The 12,908-nt window shown below is 38.0% G+C and overlaps 1 protein-coding gene across 11 annotated transcripts in view; it reads left to right on the top strand.

The window, feature by feature from the left end:
• The window catches only part of LDB3 (LIM domain binding 3), a 117,942-nt gene that overhangs the window by 5,191 nt on the left and 99,843 nt on the right, over nucleotides 1-12,908 (top strand). For 6 of the 11 annotated variants that reach the window (XM_071749243.1, XM_071749246.1, XM_071749245.1 and 3 more), the window contains exon 1: nucleotides 1,346-1,538. In XM_071749243.1, the coding sequence (XP_071605344.1) occupies nucleotides 1,446-1,538 (93 nt within the window). In that variant the 5' untranslated portion in view covers nucleotides 1,346-1,445. Of the gene's footprint in view, nucleotides 1-1,345; nucleotides 1,539-12,908 lie in introns of those variants that run through there. The other 5 variants (XM_071749250.1, XM_071749252.1, XM_071749244.1 and 2 more) reach the window with 4 other exon arrangements.

A 12,908-nucleotide genomic window follows, 5' to 3' on the forward strand; every position in this document is an offset into this window, starting at 1 on the left:
TTCTGCTACTGTAAATAGTAAGCAAATACTTACACTGCCCCATGGTTTTGAAAAATTACTGACAATCTCCTTAGATTAAGACTGAGACCCTGGTGGTGTTTGTTCTCTGCCATTTCACCATTAGTTTTTCTGTCACAGTTTTAGGTGGGTGTATGTGCAGGCTTGACTTATTATCAGCATTCAAACTGAACTGCCTCAGTCTAGTGCATTATGTGGCTTTGGTTGGGTTTTTTGATAATCAGAGGAGAATTCAGGTTTATTTTTTGTTTTCACGTTAACAAAATGGGAATTTCTAACTAGAGGGTAAAGGCAGGGATGCTGCAGAGATATCAGAGGGTGGTTCTGGAGGTCCTGTACACAGAAGGGACTTACTTGAAAGGGGTGAGTGTTATTTAATGTTTATAGCTTTATCTTGAGAGCAGAAGCCTTTTATTTATAATTGTAGTTCTGTCAACAACTTCTCCCCTTCCCACTTGTTCTGTGTATTCCCAGTCTAAGGCAGAAATTCTATCCAATACTACTGAACAAGGTTATAAAGTTTTGTGGCACTCCTAACAACTAGAATATAAACTGAAAAAAATAGATAACTGCTTTCTTAATTCGTTCCTAACTATTTGTATTCTTAGCTTAAGTGTCATACCTTTAGAAGACTTGTATCAAAATAATGAGACAGATATGTAATAAAACTATGTTTTTACCAGGGAAATTAAATTCTGATTAGGAATAACCCGTAATACCTCTTTCATAACACTTCTCAGAGAGAGTGAATTTTAATTTTCCCTTGAGAAAGCAAGGCCCATGGAACCAAGAGCCAAAATTGAAGTTGTGGGGTTTTTTTTGTGATGCTAAATGTATGTAGTATATGCTTTTTCTTAACAAACCATTGTAAAAAAAGGTAAACACTTTTTTGGTGCCTTTTCTGCTACATATGGATCTAGCAAGAGAGTCTGTTTGTAGTACATTATATATCACAGTGCAATAAATGGATGTTCTGAAGCAGAAATTACAAATGGCTATGTAGTTGTGAACAGGTTAGTAAAGAGATGTGGGTGTTTGGGATGTCAGCATGGGATTTTGCTTGCTTGTTTTATTAAATAGTCTTTTTTTCCTGTAAAGTAATAAGAGGGGCTTGGGAAGCCTAGAAAGATCTGTCCCCTTCCCTGGGGACTATATTAGACCTCTGAGTCATGAAGTCTTTGCATAGTAGGTGTCTGGTTACAAACCTTTTATGGGCCCTACTCAGCTGGCATATCAGCATCTGCACTATAGCTCCCATCTATTCTTAGGTGATATCAGAACACGACTGAGCAGGCAAGGCAGAAAGATAATTTCTTTTGGTATATAAAACTCTTCCCTTGTCTCACTCTGTTTTTTCATGCTTTCTCTGTCTGCTCCATCCTTCTCTTCTGCAGTGCCTTCTTCTTGCCTTTTGAAAGAGGTACAAAATGGCTTACAGCGTGACTCTGAATGGACCTGGACCATGGGGTTTCCGTCTGCAAGGGGGCAAGGACTTCAACATGCCCTTGACAATCTCCAGAGTAAGTGAGCAAAAAACCTTGTTGAGCCTGTTTAGGTTGGAAAATAGCAGTGAACTAGTCATACGTACACTCTGACCTAGGCTAGCAAAATAGACAATCTTTGCAGCTGGATATGAGTAAAGAGGATAAAATGTGAACTTTAAATACACCATTTATTGGCATTGTAAATGCCTCAGGAAGACTGTTCTGGTTAGCATATTTTTAAATATGACAATACTGTTTTTGTTTTTTACAGTGATGTCTCTTTTTCTGCTCTTAGGGTCTCACTGGTGCGATTTGGGGGCAAGGGAGTAGAAGAAATATGAATGGGAATATAAAATTATATTTCTAGAAAATAAAAATGTAACTTTCTGTAAATATGCAAAGTCTGGGTGTTAAAACTGGACAAAGGTAGGGATACATGTCCCCTTTTCTGGAGGGAGCAGTAATGTGATAATGGGATAAAAATTAGACATATGAAGCAGAAGACTCAATAGTGCTTAAAATACTGTCTTAAATTATGCAGAAGTCTTCCATTTGCAGCTGACAAACAGTATGGGATTTAATAATTAATTACCTGGTATATCTGTTGACTACAGATTAGTCCATTTATTTCCTAGCCATCTTTTCTTTTTTTCTTCCTATGAGCAATATTGTAGAGGTGCTGCAGTGGAGTGTTCTTATTACCTGAATTAGTTCTGTTTCTTAAAATTTTCAGCACTAGATGGTTTTCAGGAAATTTGTAAGCATTTTCCTTATCTACGAGGGTAGATAAGGATAGGGTAGATCAAACTAGATACTTCTGTTTAACTTCTGGTTTGAGAAATCTGCTTTCTACTACCTCTTGCAGCTTTTTCTTTTTTTCCACTCCTTTTTTTCTTTCTGACAGTCTCAAATCTGTTCCTTAATTTTCACATCTTCCTAGAGATGGCTTTTTTCCCCCACAAATCACCTGCAGAAGCTTATTTTGCAGCACAATGACAAGAGGGGTTACTTACATAACAGCGTTTAAAAGGAATACCAGAATGATTTAATCAGACAAACAAACATTGCCAAAAAAAGGGCTGCTGCTCTGCAGTAAAAGCTACCTATGCTACTTGGAAAACTGTTTTTTTTCCCTAATGAAAAAATAGTCTGTTAAGTTGTGGGTACCAAATTGATATCCCTGCAGCAATCGTCATCCAAAGTAATCAGTGAGCTTCTGAAATCTTAACTATGCTATTTCATAGTAATACCATAAAGCTCTGTGTTATTTGATCTCCTTTATTCTTACACACGATATTCCTTTCTCTGAAGACAGAATCACATTTACCTTAATGCTAAATCCTCTCATGATAATGAGAGGAACTTTTCATAACCCCTTTCGCAGAAGCAGCACAGTAATTGCAAAGAAGGCTGTTCTATCAGTGTTATTAAAAACAAATAAAAGTAAGAAAAAAAGACCACCAAAAACTGAAAAAAACCTGTGCCCACGAAAATAAACTCCCTTTTTAAACTTACACTAATTTCACTGTCGTAAATAGTTTTGGTATTTCTTTTCTTGTCCCACCAAAGGTAAGTACAGGGTGTTGCCAACATATTTCTGTAGACATTTTCGTGACACTTTGGAGCCTGCACTATGTGGTGATTTTTTTTTTTTTTTTTTTTTTTAGAAGTAATTCAGTCACACCTAGAGGCTGTCAGTCAAAGGCTGGGGCTGTGACACTTGCAATCAGAAATGGGAAGTCATTTGTTTCCCAAAGAACCCATTGTCTCACATTATCATCTCTTATAATATGTTCACTATGCCCGTAGGCTATATAATTCTTACCAGGGTTTTGAGAGCATGTGATGGGCAGGAGTGAAACTGCAAAGGCTGAATTTCTGGAGGCATGGAGGAATTATCTCTTCACACAGCTGGCTGCACTTCCAGCAGTAGAAGTTTCAGAAGAAACTCTTGAATGTTTTGAACTCTTTCCCAGTGAGGCCCAGTTTTATGTTGGAAGCATTGCTTTTGGATGTGATTGGATTTTGTAGGCTGTCTTTGGGGGGAAAAGCAGGCATGCAGAAATGAATGTAGCCTCTTTCAGGGAGAACTGGAGTAGGAATGCCTGATGGTTGTGATGTTTTTTAATTAGAACACAGTGTAATACATGGCCTGTGATGATAATCATAAAGTCTATTTTTTCTTTATCATCTTTCACTTAAGTATTATCTCCAAACAGATGAGATATTCTCCTTAATCAAGCTGTGAATTTAACCATAGTTTTCATCTTACTGTGGGGGGTAAAGGAAAAAAGCTGTACTTGCATTCTCAGGATATTCTTGGGGGGCAGTGGAGGAAGAGGGAAGGTAACAGTGAGGAAAATGTGTAGGGCACAGAGCTGTAAATGTTGCCAAGGGATGCTGTACATTTATCTGTGGACTGTTTAGTCTACAGTTGCTCTGAGGTGGGATTAGACTTTTTAAGTGCAAGGTGACTTCTACGCCCTGAACACTTCAACTTAAAGGGTCTTCTAATTGCTTTTCATACAAAATGTGCCATGGTCCTTTGCATACATACGTGTAGTATCTCTCCATGCAGGCAGATAGGATTTACATGCAGACATGGTCATTATACTCTGAACTGCCCCCAAGCAGTAGATTGTGGGTAGGCCACAAGGAACAGAAAGATTCATCATTTTTTGTGGAGGCTCTGTGCTTTTCTTTTGTGCCCCAAGTCATGCAGTGAGAGAGTAGTGTCTGAGCTCCCAAGAAAGATGGCAGCAGCAATCTACCATACTGGGATTGTTTTTTCCATCTATAGTCCTATGCTTGTGTATTTCCAAGGACTTTCCTGAAAAGGGGAATGTAGTATTGTGCCCATGTGAAGCTAGCCCATGCCTAGACATAAAATGGGCACCCTGGACTTAGGAACTAGAGCTGTAGCTTAACTGTCTGGTGACATGTACTCTGTCAGCCAGCACTATACAGTTCCCACTTGGTCTGCATTTTACTTGAGAATCAGGGAAGAAAATGTGAAAGTCTTTGAAGCCTACTGACAAAAGCAGAATACAAGATTGGGGCATTACTAATTCTTCTGCTCAGGAAGATAATCCTAATACAGTGAGTAAGAAAGGGAATTACTGATGCCTGTTTGGCTCAACAGCTCAATTTTAAAGGGCTTCTTAAAGGGGTGGTGGAGGTGCTATTTTCTTCCCTTCAGATAGGTACATGTGATCAGCTCATTACTGAATAGCCAGCAGCATAAAACACAGGAGTCAATCAGTTAGCAGGGTTACAGGTGAAGATACGTTCCTCTGAAATGGGTTGTTCTGCTTAACTGTTCTTTATCTAAAAATATGTGCCTGACTAACACAGGGAAAGGAAAAGAGGAAAAAAAAATGGAGAAGAGTTAAGGTCACTCAGCAGTTTTCACACTCCTTTAACAGCAGCATTAAGAAATAATCTGAGAAGGTGTAAAAATATTTTTTTTCTAGTCCTACCATCCTACCCTGTAGAACAAATTCTGTCATGAGAGGTCATGGGCAGGTAGCAGAGGTAGGAAAATGGTAGTGACAGGCTCTTAATAAAGCTTAGCATCTGTCAGTCTTACTGAAATGAATGAGACTTGTAGGTTGTTGGCAATGCTAAGAGCTGCCAGCAGTGACATAATCATATGCATAAATCTGGTCTTTTCCTCTTTGATGTGGGAAGCAAAGATACTTCTACTGATTGAATGCACAAACTGTTTGGAAGCAAGCAGAATTCATTTATTTTCCAGAACTAATCCTCAGTAAGAAGGCTTTTAGGCCTAGTTAATTATCTGAGTGCTGTGTTGCTATGTTACCTAAGATGATAAAATTGTACATAGATGGATGCAATAGCAGAGCCTCCTCATGTATTTCTGAATCATTATTGCTGAACAAGTTCTTCTAGTGAGAGACTGGTTTGCAGGTGATACAGTGTGCTGAAAAGTATGGAAGATGTGTTTGTTATTGTCATCTGAGAAACATTATCTGGCTCATGAATAGTGTATTCACTCTGTGATTCTTCATAAAGTTTTCTGTTTCCTAATGGAGAGGGCTTTTTTTTTTTTTTTTAAGTTGCTTGGATTCCAAATCAAAAGCCAGATCCTGAAGCTGAAGGAGGGAGTGTTCAAACATAAGTAGTTAGAGAACTATTTGGCTTTATTCTATTAAGTAAGTAAATCTGGCTATTTCAGTGCAGTAAGGGGAAATGACAAACACTAGTAGGAAAAAGAAAAAAGTAAATAACTGTTCTGTTTACTTATTCTGATACAAGCAGCCTGAAAACAGCTCTTTGAGGGAAAAGAAGCAAGTCTATTCTATGATTTTGCTTTCCGTGTCTCTGGAGGAGGAGATCTTTTCTCACATTTGTTGGGCTCTTTCCTTTAATCACCATCTTTCCCTGATTACTTTCTGTCCCTCCTCCACTCCCTAACATGCATATGTCAACCTTTTGCTGTGACTGTGTTTTCTTTAGAGGAGTTATGTGAAACTATTCAGTTCCTGTGGGCCTGTTGCATACAGAGTATCATTGTCTCAAAACAGGCAAGTGATGGGTGAAGGGAGTCCTGATTTTTTTGTCCTTCCATTCTCAAGTGCACAGAAACCTCAGATTATCTGGGTCAGGCACTATGCAATCTGAAACTGTCATTTGGAGGCCAAGTGGTGCTGTAAATAAATTATGATCAGAAGAAGGCAGTTTACCTCTATTGACTGAACTGAATAAATTTAATGCGTTTCCTTGAAATGCTGATTCCACATCACCTGTTAAGCATCCATCTCAGAACTGCTGAGTAGTTGTTCTGCAGCTACAACTGCAACTTTGAGATTTATTTTTTTTTTTTTTAAATCTCCAAATGTGAGGTCCTTCACAGCACTAAAACCCATAGATTAATATTTGTAATAGTTGATATTCTACAGGTAAGTTTTGTGTCCTCTAAAAGCCTTACTTTTTAACTACTATCCAGTAGAAATATTTCATTTTCCCTCCAAAACTCACATGGCTATGAGTCAGCTTCTGAGAGGGAGAAATAAGCCTTTTAATGTAATGTCTGACTGTCTTATGTCTAGTTAAGCTGTACTAGTTTCTTATGCAGGAAAGGTTTCACATTTTTCCAATATTCTACCTATATCTCAAAACAGTTGTGAGAAGAAAATTAAATACTTCCAGGCTGAGTTTTAAGAATGCTCCAAAGCTTTCCTAACTGTTTTTCATAAAACAACAATTCTTTGGGCATCAGCATTTCTTTGGCATAATCTATTTAATTTAGAGATCACTTCATGACAAACAGAGTCACCTCATCCAAAGATAGAGCATTCTAAATTGTGTTAGTTGCAGCCATTTGTTATATGTACAAACGTGTAATTATCCCAAGAGAATACATTTTTATGTTATCTTTTGTTTTCAAACAAATTTGCAAGCCATTTCTGGCATGTTTACAGCTACAGTTATCAGAAATTATTGTTTTTCTGTAAGTCTAAATCCTCCAAACCTCCTGATTTTGTATTGTTAGTTTGAGATGTTCCATTAGTCAGCATCTTCACTATAAAAGACAGTTCAGTATGTAGGACATTTGTATGATATGGTTGCATCTCTCATCTAACAAAAATGGTTTGTGTATGCTGTAAAAGGATGAAAGAAGTAAATTCTGTAGTTGCATTTTGTTTAAATAATATTTATTGGACCAAAGAGAGATGGATTCTGATACCATGGGTATCAGAAAATCCCTGGATACCAGGGACTCAGTTCAAGTCTCTGCTCTGAATAAAGTAGAACAGATGTTTACACTTCACTATGCAGGTGTTCTAAGAGGTAAGGCATTAGTTATTCTGAAGTAGAAAACATTCCTTGGCTTGACCAAAAATACTGTGTCAGATCTGAGGAGCAATCCCAATGGATGCTTCACTGGAGCCGCTAACATTGTAAGAGGTTGATTTCCACAAAGGCCTGGTTTTTGTAATACAAAGCAGTTCCTAAACAAGATCTGTATCTTTATCTTTCAACTCAGGATTTTTTTGAGGAGATTCACATTATTAGAATTTTTATTTAAATCATAGCATCATAATGCATTGTTATTTGGATACACGCACTGTACTCAACCAAATGGTTGATGGAAGGTTCTGGAGCTTACTGCAACTCCTGGTGAAATGATTTCTCCTTTAAATCCAGTAGGTGCTTGGAATGGAAAGGCAGCCCCTCTTATCTGTTTCTTTGATTAAAGTAATCACTAAATACTAAGCTCACAGCTGAAGGGCAGGGGTATATAAGGGGTATTACATACTCTGCACAGTGTCTATGCAGACATCATGCACAGCTCTATTTAAGGCTCTGTTTCTCAATTGTATCCATGTTTTGAATTTTAGGGTAAACATTTTACCCTATTAGAATGTAGGCCAGATTAATATGAATAGTAGCTTGTAATAGCTTAGGTACTGACTTAAGTGATGTTACGTAATTAAACCTGCTGCTCTCAGTATTCTGACACATAATACATAACCTGTGGGGTTGAAGCCCTTTCTTAATTTCACTTGCTAAATACAGATTTTCTTTTTGGGGTGTGGTTTTGTCTGAATCATCAACGCTTGTGTGGCATTATCAGTGAATAGAGCTCCATGTATGAAATAACTGGGCTGAGGGACATCTGTGCAATTACCAATTCAGTTATAAATACAGTTAGTATTTATTAGTGCTAACTTACTACTTATGCCAAAAAACACTCCATAGTGATTTTGCAGCTTGCTTTCCTGCAAAAGGAAGGGGAACATACCCCTTCCTTTTAACAGGAGGCATAGTGTTAACTGTGAGGAAGTTGGGTGTAGGTTAGTGAGAAACTGAGAAGTTCACAAATGGAGATAACCATAGCTACAGTGTCTTTATAGGTGAGAAGAAGGTTTCTTAACCTAAGGTAACATATTCACACCTGAAATGAATGATGTTAATTTTTCTTGTTTTGACTTTCAATGATGTTCCTTGGCAACTATATATCCTGGTCTGACAAATTGCTCAGCCTTTGACCTGGAGTCTTTTTGACAATATAGCATATGTAGTACTTCAGGAAGTCTTCAGATTTATCATAGAATCATAGAATCATAGAATTAGCCGGGTTGGAAGGGACCTCAGAGATCATCAAGTCCAACCCTTGACCCACCGGTGCAGTTGCTAGAAGTTAAGTTACTTAAGTTAATAATTTTGCAGATCCTTCAGTACCAGTAAATGTAGCTGGAGGGAACCATTAAATTAAGAATTCAAAGCTGCTGAACAATGCGCAAGAAGCTTTTCTGTAAGGTAGAACTTTTTGTTAGTGTCTGATGTCTGCACTCAGTAAATGGCAGTCTTCATAACAAGGCAGATAACCCTGTCACTGTCTCCATTTTGATTACATTCTTGCAAAATGTTCTTCAGCAAGTGGAACACAGGAAAATTAGCTCTGTAAATAAGGTAGCATTAACTTTCACTTCCAGCAAGAGCAGTTCCCATCTGGTCACTCTTGTTGCCTAATTAGTAGCCTAAAGTGTTTATTAGTTTATAACTCTATAAAATGTGTATATTTTGAAAAAGCAAAAGAGTAAAAAAAAACCAAAAAAACCAAAAAAGCTTTGAAAAAGCTTTAGTAGCACCGTGAAAGCACCAAAATGGTCTTTGCTGTAATCTAGCATTCACAGTTGGAAAAAACCTTAATGTAGTTGATTTGTGTGCAACTAGAAGTTCTGCACATGGGTACCTAGGATGCCCCCATTTTAATACATAATACAATGTTAAATAGCATCCAATATTGTATGAGATACTGCTTTTCTTTTTTCACTGGGTTTTGTTGCAGTAACAGTAGCCAAATGTTTAATGTGCAGGTAAATTATTAATCCCCATGAGGAAGAGGAGAGAAAGGAGGAAAATGTTTGGTGAACAAGGTAAAAATCAATACTTGCAAGTCTTGAGGAAAGAAATCAATTTAAAACCTTGTCTAGCAATGTCACCTATGGTATGATTTGAAATCAATAATTCTAATTGAAAAACGATAGCATATATATACAGCATGTTAGAGGGCTTCTTCTTTTGTACTAGTGTAGTTAGAAAGTTAATAAAAAGGTTACCTAACAGTGAAAGCTCAGAATAGGCTTTTCATTAAATTGTTTAAATTCTTAAATACTATTTTTATAAATGGCACTTCATAAGGAAATTAATTCTTGTCAGTACTGTGTAAGGCCAAGGGTGGTAACAAGTCTGCTGTTATGTCCCATTGTGTTGGCTTAGAATTTACATATCATATATTTAAAAGCAAACAGGTATCATGCATCAAAATGTGCTGCATTGATGGTGAGAAAAAAAATTATATATTTTACTTAGCTGCTCTCATAACTTAAAAGTGTAAGTGAAATAAAAGCTTGATCATATGAAGCTGTCCTGGAAGCTTAGTCCAACCCTACTGTTGGATGTCCTTTGGGAACACTCCTAAAAACTTCCTTTTCAGGTCTATTTTCCTCCAAAGGTGAAGCTGCTTCTGTGTTCCAAGGGATTTCAGAAACAAGAGCACCCAGTTCTTATTTATAGGAGGGAGAAATCACTTATTTTTATTACTCACTGACTTTGAGTGTAAGCACTCTTTTATGGAATTAAGTACCATGAAAATAATTATTTTGCAGCTTACAAGTGGCTCCAGATGCCATCTTGAATGTGCATCAAGGTGACTTCTTTTTTTGTTAGCAGTGGCTAGCAGCCATTTTTCCAGAAAGCCAATGAGATCTTGCTCTTCTTTTAGGAAGGTGTGTTGGGTCAAATGTCTTAAAGGCATGCAAATCCCCTGGCAAGGGTAGAGTTACTTTCTGCACCTCCCACATGCGTAACTGGTGTTGTGATCATCTGTGTTGTGACAGATGTGTTGTGACTGGTGTTCAGTGCATGGGCACTGTGCATAAATAGGTTTAACCTTTCCCCAAAATCCTTCCAAATACACTTGATTTGTAGCAATGGCAGCTGAGGATTAGGAGGAACTCAGCCTTTCATGCGCTCACACCGTATCCCCTCTTTTTCCTTGCTCAGGGTCCAAATTCCAGCTCCTGGACTATTTTGGCTCTCTCCCATAGCCATACTTGTTAATGCATACATAAACCCATATTCTTACTTGAGGCAGCAGGTTTAAGAACACACACTAACTTTAAACAATTTATGTCGTCTTCTCAGTTTCAAACCAGCATTAGTGACACTTTTTGTGGCATGAAGTAAAATTAACTTTAAGGAGCATTGTAGTACTTATACCTGGTTAAGGGTGCCATGCACACTCTTCAGAAGCCTCTGCAGGACTCATGCTATATTTAAAGCATCCTGTAACTTAGGAAGCTATTTTGAATTGGAATGAATGCTACATTTACCTCAAGCTTCTGGAATGGGACATGGTATCCAAAACTCCAAAAATACTGCGTGTAACCCCAGATTCTGGTATATAGTGCCAAATCAGAATGCTCTGGTATTAGGGTGAATTTGGGCTGCATTTTCTTGATCCCATGGGTCACTGGGACCATCCTGCTCTATTTGAGAATGTCAGCATTCTCTCCCTACCCAGTCATAGCTGGTTCAAAAATTACTAAGGGCAGTTGGTACTATGGCAGGTGTTTAATAAAGAAATAGGCAGCCAAAACAAGATAGTCTCTTTCATGAAAGTTGGCTAAGATTAACTACTTCAGAGAATAAATGGATGGTATTTCCACTGAGTTTTTGACAGGAGCTGCAAATTACAAGTACCCTTCTGACCTACTGTCAAAATTGCTTTCCTGTCTAGAAGATTCCTGTCTTATTTTTTTACTTAAATTATTTGTCAAATCATTCAGATTAAAAACTTCTGTCAACTGTATGGGATGGGGCAGATGAGGGTCTCTTATGTGTCTGCTTTGCTCTCTCATTGGCAAGAAGCAGTTAAAAGGCTGGGTCATCGTTAGCTTGAAGAAACCCAAACCTCTTTGAACAGCAGTCGCTTCTCAGTTTAGTTTTCTACTGCTACATACTGCTTCTTTTCAGTGTAACATTTCTAAAATTAAAATTTGTGATGTAGCTGAGGATGAATTTGTAAAATTCATTTGTAAAATTTGTCGGTAGTTCAGAATGAGCATGAGGAGTTTTGGGTAGCAGGCTGTTGGAGGTAAGCCCTTGATGAAAGAGTGAAGAGAATGGCTTGTCTGCTTCACCCCGAGGCATAACCAAACTACCCTCTTGAGGGAACCACTGTCCCACACTTGAGAGCTGTTTGTTGTGGCATTTGGTTTCAAGGACAAGTATTGATATTGCTGTGGAGTGTGATCTGAGCCTGATTTTGGCTACTGACATTGATCCTGGCTTCATGTGGGGTGATACTCTACTCCATGTAGATACCTCTCCCTCCATGTGTCTGGGATGCTGATGTGGGCTTCCTCCCTTGCCTGCCTTTCCTTGCTCTGCCCCACTTCTCCCTCTGAGTCTGCTATCCTTTCTTTGCTCCCAGTTTTTAATGATGTTGAGATTAGTTGCACTGTGAATGGAGGAGGAAAGAGATTAAGGCTGCATTTGGAAAATGAAAGCTGGACTCTTCCACAAGGTGTTACAATTCCTTGTAGTATGGTGAAGCAAAAAAGAAAGAACCTGCAGGATATAATGGTGCAGGAAGGAGTTGGATAAACAAAGTACCTTTTGGGTGTTCACAGCTGTGGGGTTTCCTGTTTCTCTGATTAAATACATTGCTGCATTAGTCTTCTTTACCCTATGTTGGGAAACCCAAGCTCCAACTAATACCAGTATAAAATCTGTGTTGAGCACAGAGTGTATCTTCATTGAGAATTCCTGTAAGATGCTTTTCTCCTCTTACAACCATGCATTCTATGGTCCACAAAGCAATGTTTTTGTCCAGCTCATCAGAAATTATTTTTTCCTACATTTCTGTGTTTATGTTTCTGCAGAACTTTGCCTCCCTGCCCTGTAAAATCTCATTTTAGACTGTTATCTTCAACTTACTATCTGAAGAAAATATGCTTAGCACATACAGAAAGACATGAATCTTCTTTAAAACAAACAAATAAACCCTAAAAAAACCCCAAGAAAACACGTGAAAAACCAAGCAGGTAGTGGTTGTGAACATTTCCATAAATTCTTCATGGCAAAGCACAGGAATATTTACATCTTTTCTAAGACCTACTGTGTCTTCTGAGGTTAACATAATTTACTTTATTGAATTTCTCTTTAGGTGACCTCAAGAGATAGACAAATGAGAAAAAAGTTAAAACCCTCTGCTCTGCAGAGTATCAGCAACAAGATTTTATGGAAAATGAGCCCTGTAAAGATGTGTGTGTGTGTGTGTGTGTGTGTGTGTCCTAAGTGTCACCTTAGTGACTCACATCAAGTGGTCTGGTTCTTCAACTCATTGATTTCTTCATTTATACAATGTGG

The sequence above is a fragment of the Heliangelus exortis genome, chromosome 7 (assembly GCF_036169615.1).
Source record: "Heliangelus exortis chromosome 7, bHelExo1.hap1, whole genome shotgun sequence".
NCBI classification, from domain to species: Eukaryota; Metazoa; Chordata; class Aves; order Apodiformes; family Trochilidae; genus Heliangelus; species Heliangelus exortis.